The sequence below is a fragment of the Hyposmocoma kahamanoa genome, unplaced genomic scaffold, assembly GCF_003589595.1.
Source record: "Hyposmocoma kahamanoa isolate Upper Pololo Valley unplaced genomic scaffold, ASM358959v1 289, whole genome shotgun sequence".
Lineage (NCBI taxonomy): Eukaryota > Metazoa > Arthropoda > Insecta > Lepidoptera > Cosmopterigidae > Hyposmocoma > Hyposmocoma kahamanoa.
In genome coordinates this window covers 533,693-546,809 of record NW_020653777.1, presented here as the reverse complement: position 1 = coordinate 546,809, position 13,117 = coordinate 533,693, and the positions used below count along the sequence as shown (strand labels likewise).

General features: G+C 36.3%; 1 protein-coding gene across 1 annotated transcript in view; it reads left to right on the top strand.

The window, feature by feature from the left end:
• The window catches only part of LOC113229190 (transferrin-like), a 13,210-nt gene extending 1,849 nt beyond the window's left edge, over positions 1 to 11,361 (top strand). Inside the window, exons 3-9 of the mRNA XM_026462707.1 lie at positions 1,485 to 1,629; positions 3,026 to 3,180; positions 4,875 to 4,996; positions 6,799 to 7,011; positions 7,600 to 7,797; positions 8,578 to 8,990; positions 10,805 to 11,361. Of these exons, the coding sequence (XP_026318492.1) occupies positions 1,485 to 1,629; positions 3,026 to 3,180; positions 4,875 to 4,996; positions 6,799 to 7,011; positions 7,600 to 7,797; positions 8,578 to 8,990; positions 10,805 to 11,262 (1,704 nt within the window). The 3' untranslated portion in view covers positions 11,263 to 11,361. The remainder of the gene's footprint in view (positions 1 to 1,484; positions 1,630 to 3,025; positions 3,181 to 4,874; positions 4,997 to 6,798; positions 7,012 to 7,599; positions 7,798 to 8,577; positions 8,991 to 10,804) is intronic.
• The last annotated feature ends 1,756 nt before the right edge of the window (positions 11,362 to 13,117 follow it).

The window sequence follows — 13,117 nt, the reverse complement described above, 5'->3', positions numbered from 1 at the left end:
CATATACATATACATATACATATACATATACATATACATATACATATAGAGACCCTACTCTACCCAAAGCTCCAAAAATCTTAAAATCTCTTATTGTTTTAAATAAGTTTGGATTTTGTTCAATTTTATTAATTTATTTTAATGCAAGACTAATGCATTCCTATATTTTAGGCTTTTAAAGTTTTAAAAATTTATATAAAAGGATTTTCATTTTTCTTATAATCTATTTCACCGACTAACTCCGTAAACGCTGTTGGATAACGATGTATCAGAATCCGAATCGAAACTTTAACTCTGAACGTTCTGAATAGCTCGGCCAGCTGGCCAGCCCATTGCCACTTCAGCTTGCTTATTGCACGAGCTAAGCTTCCAAAGTATAATATATTAATAATCATCTATTTCTAATCACCATGAACACTGATCATAATGTATAAGTTTACTTACTATGTGTAAAAAAAACCATGGTGGCCATTGACTTACAAATAAATGGACGACGGGTCTAATACAAAAACCACGAAAAAAATGTCCCAAGTCAACCTATTCGAAATTTAAATTGTAATGTCATCGCAGTATCGCGCTGTCAGTAGAACAAATGAAGACTAAAGCGGAGTGTCGCGCTCTGTACCTATACGATATTAGCGCCTTACAAGTGCGGACACTTTTTAGCGCGGACCCGACGTCCATATAATTGTAAGTCAATGATGGTGGCCTATAATAGTTTGACCTACCGCCACTCAAACAGAGGCAGTTAATTCAAATCCGGGGTTGCACTTCTGCGATTTGGGAAATTTATGTGCCAAAGGAAATTTACCATGAGCTTTTCGGTGACGAAAAACATCCTGATGAACCTTGCACATCGAAGAAAGTTCACAACCCTTCTTGTGAAGTCTCCAACTCGCATTAAGACAGCGTGACGGACTATGGCCTATATGTATATCCTGAGAGGAGACCTGTGACCAGAAGTGGGATGTATAAATGGTACAGTCAAGAGCACATCAAGCTTCACACTTTGTACTTTGGACCGTTCTTATCGTAAGCGGCATAGAGTTGGATTTAAGTCTTAAGTGTAAAGCTTGACGTGCTCTTGACCCTGTCACACGTTTTCGTTTAACTAAGGTAAACGTGTATATGTTTTTATAATAAGATTCCGAGCCATATATTCAGTTTACCATTTCCTAAGTTTAAAACTTACATTGAAAGTATTTTAATTGAAAGTCATATTACAAAATTGTAGACTACGTGTTAGATAAAGATGACATGAGTCTAGGTTCAACACAAATATGATTCAAAATGTATTCAATAGCATTTAAGTTTATTGGAAAAGAGCAATACTAGAGTTTCTTGCTTGTTCTTCTCAGTGAGGTCAGCGTAGTGAACGATAGTAGCTTAAAAAGTCTCAATCATTATTTGACTTAGACGTTGTTGTTGATTTTATTGCTGCATGCGTTGCCTCGTTTTCTCCATCAATCCGTTTTTCTTTTCAGTACCTAGAATCCCTGGTAACAGCAAAATCGTGCGATCCAAAATTGTCACTTGCTGAGAATAGACTCAAAACAACAGCTGAATTCTTCGGAAAGGCTTGCAAGGCTGGTGTTTGGGTGCCTGATAAAGTTAGGGACGCTGAACTGAGTAAGTTTTGTAGTCTTTATTCTATTATTAGATATTCTGCCCTATATTACAATTGTAATAATTAAGAGGGAGCAGAGGAAAAATTTCTAATCTTCGATTTGATTTTAGAGGGGTATATCCACTTTAAAATTAAAATAAAATATTGTATGAGTAACTACACGATATATTCAGGCATAGATACTAATCAGATACATAAAACAATAAAGTTTCCTCGATAGATAAAAATCACGAAATGACCTCTAATTTTCACATTTTTTAGATTCATCCTCGAAATGCTACAGGTCATTAGGACAAAAATTAGATAATTATTATATTTATGCATGATCGAGAACTGTCACTACAGATTTTTTTAAATCCCTTTAGTTTTAGAGTAATTCCGCTAAAACGAATTTGGTACTTTTAATGCGCAAAATTCAACATCTGTCGCATGTCACACGAACTTCAGGCATATATTTCTTTCACAAATTTGGGCGGAGCCAACGTCAAAAATTTTTTGGCATTTTCCCTCTTAACGTAATCGACATCTTCAGAGAAAGAAGGTAAAACTACTTATGTGACATTTTCCACAAAAAATCTTCAAATTATGTATCAGTGGTAAGAAATTCACCATCTTTCTGCAGATAAAACTCTTATTAAGTTTATAGCTTTTCTCCAATTGGAGAGCATGTAGGTTTTATTTTTCTGTATCTCGACTCATCCATAGAACAAAGATCTATGTGTAAGACTCAGGACATACTACATTTCTTTCGTTTTTCTTCGCTGTGAATGTTAGATCGACTGTTGTTTGATTTTATATTTCCGAAAAGAAATAAGATACATAAATTCCCAAAACACCTTGACATAGGCCTTAGTTTGAATAAGGAAATTATTCTCGTAATTTACCTATTCTCTTTTCGCTACTTTATCACAAAGGACTCTGTTCTTCAGATGAGTCGATCTAATCTCCAATTAACTTTTTTTTATATAATACCAAGTGACAGGACGAACAAGTCGTGTGCATCGTGGTAAGCTACACGCCTGTCCATAATAGTTGCAGTGCCACTCAGAGCTTTAAATCGCAAAGATTTGAGAGGCACTGCCTCTGCGCTCGTCACCCTGAGACGTAAGTTGACAAGTCTCATACACCTGTTATTTCACCAGCACCCTTCGAAATAGGAACACAGTAATGCCATTACTGATTGGCGGCAAACATAGGTAAGGTGGCAGCATTACCCTGGACGGACTCTTTCACAAGGAGCTATTCTGCTACTAAATAAAAAAGTATGATCCATTTATTCCCACTAGTTCTGTTGCACAATTCTGTTGACAGAACTACTGGTCTCATCTCTCAGACTCATCCCAAATTTTTCCTGTGTTCGATCTTTGTATTAATTAATCGTATTATTTTGTTTTGCAGAACGAACCTACCCATCCCTATGCCAAGCGTGTGCGACAGGCAGGTGTTCCATCTCGGACCCATACTGGGGCGACAGCGGCGCCCTGAACTGTTTAGCAGCTTCGGCTGGTGATATTGCATGGGCGGAACTTGATGACGTGCAGGCGTATTTCCAGGTAACTTCACAGCCTGATTCTAGACTTATGAATTAGCAACAGTAAATGATTATCACTATAGTATAATCAAGTTTCGTATTAATCATTATTTATCATATTATTCATGAATTTACTTTTATATCTTTTGTAATTTTACTTTATTTGCAATATTTGACAATTTCTTTAATCGCAATAAACAGTTGAGTTTTCATTGATTGATTGTAGTAATCTTAGTAAATAGTTGAATGAAATATACTTAGAATAATAACGCATAGAATGATAGTTTCTTATCAAACGAACTGTCACAAGTGAGGCAAAAATCAAATTCATGTAGGCTAGTTTTAGTAGTAGGTTAATTTTCGGCTTTAGTGAATATTTATATAAAAATATAAGTTGAAACGCGTTACTTCCTTGTGGAATGTGATGTTAGTTTCTCTTTTATGTTTGTCTGACGTATTTTTACACTCATTTACCGCACATTTCGCCATTTTTAGCTAAAATTCTTGATCTGTTCACGGTGCAAGTTGACCTTGAGCACTGAAGGCCCGCCCGCTCGTGTAGGCCCTTTGGGCGCGCTTCAATTTGCCTCACTTAGCGTGTGCGGACTAGGTTTCTATGCGTTATTATTCTAAGAAAATATATGTATGTTTGCATGCCGATTAGGGTAGAATAAGTTGGATTTGTTTAAAGTAAGATCTGATTATAATGTACCTTATTCTGACAAATAAATAAATTGATTGATTGATAATTCTTAATTATATTGAAGGAGTTAATTGCTGGACATTGTTGTCAATGGTGACGTGCAGTAAAATTTATGGAATGTATAATTTTACGATCCAACTCGGCATTTGTTTTTCGAAATTTTAAAAAATAGAATCTGATACAATTGTCACTTATGGGATCGCTGGCCAGCACAACTTCTACCTTCGGCAAACTCGCGTCAAAGCTCAATGCAAAACAAAGCAGTTTCGAATTGACGTTATGTAAACATTTTTATTTTCATTTTATAAAAACTTTTTAATCAGCCACCCCTTGCAATACTAGTTATATAAATCTAAAAACTTAGAGATACGACTCGCACTTGATTAAATTTTTTTCGATAATGAATTGAGATTTGACCTAACTATTGTAATCTCAACGGCCAAACAAAAAAAATCAAAACGGCCATCATAGCGTACCGGTACTGTAATTATAAGTTTCTTAACAAGATAAAATTTATTTTTATTTTCCAACATCTCGGAACGTTTACACAAGAACCGTTCGTGAGTAGTGGTAGCGGACTAGCGCAACGCGCCGCCCGCGCAGCTCTAGTCCCCTCGCCTTGTCCGTTTCTTTGGGTCGCGTACAGATTTATAGATCTTGAATATCAGTGGACTGTATCACCAATTTCGGATACACTTTGAAACATAAGTTTAATTCTCTTACTTCTCTAAATTATCTTACTTGTGATCCAGTAAGATTCCTACTAGTGTGCCGATACGGTGTCTCCCACAACGTACCGGCCTAATTAATGCGCGCCGGCCAATCAGAGCGCTCGAATTACTTCGCGAGATTTAGGTCTCAGGTCTGTCTTCGTCTATTACATGTACTGTAACCAAAGTGAACTATATCTAAAAAAGAAACACGTACCTTGAATGCAGGAACGCTGTAATTTGATACACAGAGACTAATAAACTGCCCGTTTTATAATAAAATTTGCTTACCATCCATTTCAGAGGGGCTTCGACCAGGAAGGCTTCGCATACCTATGTCGCGATGGTTCTTGGCAGCCTTTGAAGAACAACAAGAACCCTTGCGTGTGGTTGGAACGACCGTGGAACGTTATTGTCTCTAGACGGTAAGCGCGCATTTAATCGATACGAATTTCATCGCGGTCACCCCGACCTTTTATAAATCAATATCGAGTTTAATATTATTTTTAACTCAAATTCATTGAACCTCCTTGATGACTATGGTATTATAGTTGATCAAAAGAAATGACGAAAAAAAATATGATTAGCACCATTGACTTACAAATAAATGGACGACGGGTCTAATACAAAAACCACGAAAAAAATGTCCCAAGTCAACCTATTTAAACGTAGTGACATGTAAAGGAATATGAAAAAGCTAAAACGTTGAATTGAAATTGTAATGTCATCGCAGTACTGTCTAATTTTGCTTGCTTCGCTGTCAGTCGAACAAACAAAGACTAGAGCGTGAATGACGCTCTGTATACGATTTTAACGCCCTATAAGTTCGGACACTTTTTAGCGCGGACCCGACGTTCATATAATTGTAAGTCAATGATTAGCACCGATTCATCTCATCGCTTTTTTAGAGTATATTAGGACAAACGAGAGAGACAAAAATCGGCCTCCGTAACGCACGTGCTATCTGTATAGTGCAAACAATTAGTCTAAACACTTTAACAATTAACTCTGAACTTGATCATCTAAGAATACACGCTAAGAAATTCGACGTGTCTGCTACAGAAAAAATGAGTACGGTCTTGTACACGATAAGAACTTTGTCGGATCTAGCCACGAAAATATGTCGTGTCTGTTGCAGACGAGAAAATGATGAGTAAGTTCACGATACGAAGGCCTTTTCCACGAGTCCGAAAGCCTTTACCAATAAAATCTCTTGACGTGTACAGTACAGTTTCGATAAAAATATCTAATTAAATATTCACAGTTATATCTTTTTGATAGATAGGTAGTTGGTGGGTATAATATCATCTCTGCTTTCGGACAGACGTGTGTAGGGTAAAATGTGTGAAGATAACTACCTGTGGGAAGAAAAGTGTTGTTCTATATGTTGACTACTAAGCAACACCCGTCCAAGCGCATTAACGTTCATTCACTGACAATACACCTCACCCCGCCCTATACAATGTATCGGGGGTGGACAAGACTTTTTTCTTGTCCGGCGCCGAGACAGTGTACACAGTTCGTGTGTAGAAACGACACGAATTCTTGCATAGACCCGGCGACTTTTCTTAGCGTGGATACGCGGCCTAACTTTGCATTTGCATTTGCATTTTGAATTAGTAAGAAAAGGGTCGGTAATCGGTTTTTTGTGGAGTACTTACAGTTTTAAAAAAATAACGACCTAATGACTGAAGAAATAATTCAAAACTAGAATTCAAAAAAAGCCGAAAAGAACGGCTAAACCTACGTAGGTGCCGCCAGGTTTAGATTAATAAGTTTTTATTTTTATTTTTAATGATAAATAATACAAGACTCGCGGGTTGTATTGACGCTTGTCTCACTCGTTCCTATAATGGATAGCCGTCAAAAGGCGCGAAATATCAAAAAAATCACATGTACTGCACCTATACTCAGAAAATAATTGTATACCAATTTTGGTGTTAATGCAATATGTTACGTATGCTCATGTTTAGGGGTTCATGGATCACAAGTCAAGAAATCCTAATCTACACTATACCTTTCTGTTATTGACGGTTTTATATTACTGACTGATGTACTGGATGTTATTATATTAAAGTTGGCGCCCAAGCTGGCCATTTAATAACATAATTAACAGATTTAATAAACAGAACATTTCTTTCCAGTTGAAATATGAAAAGGAATTTACTTATTATTTACATTTAGTTGTATAAATACGTATATTTAGTTGTAATTGTTTATTTTTCAGGAAATCAGCAACAGCTGTAGCTAACCTAACATCCACACTAATGAATAGTTCAGTAACCGTTGACCGACACTGGCGAGGTGCTTTAGCGGCGTTATTGGATATTCGTGAGGCTCTACCGGCTCCATTGTCACCTCCCATGCCACCAATGGACTATCTGGCTACGGCTGTCGGTTTCCGGGAGGCGTATAGTCAACATAGTTGCAATCCCCCTAGGTATATTAACTTTTTTCAAGATTTAACTGATATTGATAGTATCTAAGTAATATAGGAAGTAGCACTCCTTGTGAAAGAGTTCGTTTAGGGCCTACCTATTTCTATCGCCAAGTACCTGTTTTGAAGAGTAAAGGAAGGGGACTTGTCAATTTAGGGTGACGGGCGCAGTGGCAGTGTCCCACAGATCTCTGCTTGCCAAAAGGCATACGATACCTTTTTTTTCTCAAATAAAACCATACCTTAATGAGAACGCGCCCTAAGACTAAACGATGATATGAAACACCACCATGGATAATATTACAAATGCGATTATCATGTTTGCACTTCAAAGTTGGATAAATATTTGTATGGTCTACATTTATATCACTCGTGAGTTTGGGTGTAATTTGTGGTTGTCTATGTTGTGTTTCCACAATTTTGTAGGTTTTGCGCGAGATAATTGACACGACTATAAGGTACAAAGCTAAAATGGCGGATTGAGCTCAAGTATGTGGAACTCCGCGTACTGTTGGCATACGTACCACCCCCACTAAGCACTTCTACTGTATTTATTGTTTTGTGGTTTTAACGTTATTATTCTTCTTTCAGACACATAACTCTATGTACAACATCATTAACAGAGAGTATCAAATGCCAATGGCTCAGCGAGGCTGGCTCAGTCTATGGCGTGTCGCCTCCAATACAATGTGCGAAAAGAGACAACACTCATGACTGTATGCTGTGTATTACAGAAGGACAGTGCGATGTCGTTATTGCTGATAGCGAGTGGCTGGTTGTTGGGAAACGGTGAGATGGATTGATTTTTAAATTTATCACCTCAAATGTGACACACACGCAGACACACGAGCATGCGTACGCACGCACACACATTAATATTAACAATGCATGGTTATTTTGAACCGACTTTTAAAAAAGGTTAAGGAGGTTCTCAATTCGTCTGTGTTTTTGTATGTATGCTACGCGATAACTCCGGTATTTGTGAATAGACAGATACAGGGTCAACAAAACGTCAAGCTGACACTAAAGGTTTAAATTTAACTCTGTGCCGTTAGCAATAAGAACGGTCCAAATCCCAAAGTGTCAACCATGATGTGTTCTTGACTGTACCAAAATTTATCAACATATATAATCTTCGTTATACATATAATTTGTTGGCTCGATTAAAAGACAACTGCTTCCGTGGCCGAACGGTTATCATGCTGGACTGCCACGCAAGAGGTCCCGGGTTCGATTCCCTAGGCCGGGAGGGATATCTGTATGGCCTACATTTATTTCTCTCGTGAGCTTGGGTGTAACTTGTGGTTGTCTATGTGTGTGTCCATGGCACCCGCGTTACAGGGTTTCCCTAGTGCGGGGCTATGACTGTGTGTAAAAAAAATCGGCGCCAAAACAAAAGAGTCCAGGAAATATTGCATTTTTTTGTTCTCAATGATATTATACTCGTAAACAATGTTGTATATCAATGATAATACAGAACTTCGGAGGCAGGTCAATTAAATAAATGGATGGACCGAGTATAAACAAACTCTAAACAAAAAGCTCTGATTTTTGTTATTATAATTGCAGGAACTATTCCCTAACCTCACTTCTGCACGAAGCGACGCCAATAATCGAGAAAACTAATACAGTTTTCGCATACGCCAGAGCAGATTGTCACTTTAAAAAGATGGCGGATTTACGCAGGAAAAGAGCGTCGTTCCCACACTTTGACGGCCATGCGTTTCATTCCGTTTTAAGCTATTTAGCGAAAGCGTTTAACGATACTTGCAAGAATGTTGCTAACAATTTCTTCAAAGAAATATGTGCTCCTGGTATTGAATTCTATAACTTGCCCAATGAAACTAAAAATCATTATATGAAAAACTGTTATAAAGAGGGAGATAAGTTGCTTGATGGTGAGATTCAAGCGCTGAGGGCTGTTGTAGAAGGAAAAACCGATGTGGCTTTTATAAGTATGAATACTTATAATTTGTATAAAGGTAAGATTTTTTAATTTATTGTCTTAATTTTTCTTTTTTTTTTACCTAAATGGCATTAGGATACTTTGTGCCAACGTCAAAGTAAATGGTTAGGAAACGGATGGGAGGAAAACCAAAAAGGAAAGGAAATATAATCATGAGAACAAGATTGGAAGGAATTAATGTAATAAGAAATATGTTACTTTAAAATATATACATGTAAGGGAGGAAGGGTTTCTCTGCCGTGGGAGGACGTCACTCGATCTAGTCAAACTTCAAGAAAGTTGAAGAAAGATGTTTATTTTAAAGACAATTGCTCTTCAGCCTGTATGACACAAATACAGTTCCACCCTATATGCGGAAGGGATTCGCTCCTGTAGGGCTGGCACGATAAGGCGCGACATGAGCGAGAGCGACATAAAGCGCGAGATACTGCTATTCTCGCATAGAAATCACGCGCTCTATGTCGCTCTCGCGCAAGTCACGCCGTATTGTGGAAACCGTTCCGAAAGCATTATTTTCACCCTATATGAGCGTACGTCAACTACAGAAGACTCAACTCCTTTAACCCATATAAGCAACATAAACAAAAGTCCTTAGGGTATATAACATATGGGTCATGTGGCCTGAAATAAATTACTAAATATTTTTTTTTAAAAGCATTTAGTAATCAATAATCAGAAACATTTATTGTATGAATTGGTACAGTTGTTACTTAAAAGTGATTAGTTCCACAATTCTTACCCAAATCAGGCGTACAATGTCTTAAAATTACAATTCAATTAAAATTTATTACTACTTAAATGTCAAAAATTTAAATTATAATTATACAATTGTCAAATATTTGATGTCTTTACATTGACTTACAATGTCTTTATATAAAATTCGTTAAGATTGTAAAAAACTTTGTCAATTAACATTTTTTTTAAACTAGCTTTAAATTTATCACCATTTAAACATTTCATTTCCATTGGAAGTCTGTTATACATTCTGATAAATAGGTGCTGCGGTCAAAGATCGTGCTGTTTATTTTAGGGACGACAAGAGGGTCCTTGTTTCTGACTGTTCCTTGGTCCTTGTTTCCTTGTCACGTTGACGGAGTGTACATTAGATATTTTAGTAAAGAAGTGATTGTGACTGTGATTAAGTACAAAAAGACATTTCCAAAATATATATTCCTGTTAGTCAGGAAACCCTTTTTTTTTTGTTTAGATTTCTTAGAGAATAATCACTGGCTTTGCTATAGGTTATGCGTAAGCATCGTTTTCGTATTGTGAATATTTTAACCGCATTGACAGTTTCCCCAAAAAATGACACCATATACGTTCCCGTAATATGCGTTTTTTGCAACTTCAACCGACGCTACATCGACTAATACAGATAAAGCGCAGCAATAACTACAAAGTTTGTTATTTAGCACATCTATGTGATCTTTCCAATTTAAGTTTTTTTATTTTTTTTATCTATAGTATTATCAAGAAATTTTGTATTATTTACCTTATAAAAAGTGCCATTGTCACAAGTTATGTTTAAATCTAAGTCATTTTCTGTGTAATTACCAAATTGCATATATATTTTGTTTTAGAATTATTTATTTTTAAATTTAGTGATTTAAGCCAGGTAGTAAGACCGTTCAATGTATTGTTTATGTCAAATTCGTAGTCAATTTTTGTTTTTCCGTTATTAGTAAATAATACTGTGACATCATCAGCGAACATAATAGGTATACAGCGTGCATAACACTGAGTAAGATGTGGCAATTCATTTAAATAAATAATAGTACCCAGAAACGTTGAGCACGTAATACCACAGACTAAAACGACTTTTTTTTCCAGACAAGCACATTCCGGAACCCTGGGCCAAGAATATCATAGAGCTTGTTCCTATATGCCCCGAAGAAAACAAAGATTATTGCTTTGTCAGCTGGTCTAACATCGGCCACATATTTGCCTCGAATAACATAAGCTCGATGAAACGCCAAGAAATTATTAATGTCTTTACGCAACTGGATCAGTTGTTTGGTAAACATCATGTCCATAAACAAATGTTCTCTATGTACGGTCCTTTTAATTTTAAACTAGATGTTTTATTCCATAATATCACAAAAAGTATTAATACGGATGAAATGTTTAGAACGCGACCGTATAGTCAAATTCCTTTGAATTTCGAAAGCAACCTTAACAGTAGTGACGTTTGTGTATTTTCTGATTTTTACCGAAGTTTTGGCGCGAAAATAATGCCTAGTACATTGTTGTCAATAATTCTAGTCACGTCTTTATTTTTATTAAAGTAGGTAAATTAGAATGTGATACTCAATAAACAAGTTCAAAAAATGTTCTAATGAAATTATTCTATTTTTTCGGATCAAAATCATGGGTGGCAATTGGGACTTGTGAAGAGTCCGAAACGTAAGTTTGTTTGAAAAAACTTTAGCGATTTGAAACCGAAAAAATAGTTTCATTTCCTATATGTAACAATCGCGAAAACCTAAGAACTCGATATATTTTCTTATATATTTCGTAAATAAATTGCGTATTTCTAAGTTTTGGATGTTTGTTTTTAAAGGTCTTTGTAAAGCTACCCTTTCACATTTACATTTACATTGACTTGTCTGATACGCCAATGACACCTTAAAGCGTCAATGAAACCCATTTTCAATGGACATTAATAAATAAATATCTGCAAACCGAGCGATCGCTGGCGTAGAGAACGAGCCCGTTTCACCGCAAGGCCCCACCGACCGCATAGCTGTCGCTGCCGTCTAGTTTGTAACCTTAAAATTCGCCATTTTAAAAAGTACGCTTTTTAAAATGGCAACTCATATGTCCACAATGGTCAGCGACAGGCAAACGATTCAATGGAAGTATGCTAGCCCCATGTGCCTTATACTAATAAAACACCGCGTTGGTTAAGCACAGACTATTTTTTAAGTAATGACAACTGACTTGGACACAATATATCATTTTTATCACACTTGCTCGTAAACAGTGTCATGACATGCAGGCAAATTCGACCGCAATTGCATACATTATGCCCACGGGTTTTTTCATTGCACTACAGATTTTTTCTCGAAAAATCTGAACATATTTTTCGCATACACTGGAAGTAATACTTATACATTTGCACAATTTAACTATAATTAATTTTTTAGATCTTTGTATTAATAATTATAACAAACTAGTGGAGTAATTTCACAAAAAATAATTGAATATCAATTCAATAAAAATTTAATTAATACAGTGAATAGCGACATCTCTCGCCAGGACTGGTAGCTGTAAAGGTACTAACTGGGTGATAAATCTGTTAAAGATTTCTCATGGATGGCGCTACGACTAAAAAGTCGTTGAAAGACCAAGTACAAAGACATGACGCAAGCACATAGAAAAATTCGTGAGGTCCGTTGGTTCGTTCCGTGGCTTAGTTGGTATAGCGTCTGCCACGGTATGCAAGAAGACGTCGGTTCGAATCCGACCGGATCGAAGGAATTTTTTCTGAGTGTTCGATCTTTGTATTAATAATTTTAACTATAATTTACTAAATTTATTTTGTAAATTCAAATATTTATTGCAGTATTTGGAAGTTAATATTTAATATCTAATACATCGTGGCTGCATGCGTGTGTGCCTATTAAAACATTTTAGTTTCGAGTTGTATTAGCGATGGAAGAACAGCTGGCAATGTTTAAAAAAAAAAGAAAAAAGCCCGCCATTTGCAAAATCCATACATGTTGTGTTGTGAGGCGATGTTTATTCATACAAGAAATAAATTATCCTTGTATCTATTTCCTCGCAAATATGATGAAAAACATTGCATTTTGCACAGGCGGTAAAATTACAAACCTTTAGTTATTATAGCCACAGACCACATAAATACTAGTAATAGACTGGTTAGTGGGCGGGGCCCGCGTTAACTAGCTTAAGAACAGACGTTCTTAAGAGTGTCAACAGCGCGTCAGTTATCGTTCAAATGTGATATAAGACAATTTTATGGGAAAAATTGAAATATGCCGTGTTGTGCCATTGTCGCGTCACACATCATGTCGTATAAGAAGCCAAATTTTAAAAAATACTCCTGGAGTCATTTCATTTTATCGGTAAGTACCTTAGAATAATAACGCATAGAATTATAGTTTCATATCAAACGAACTG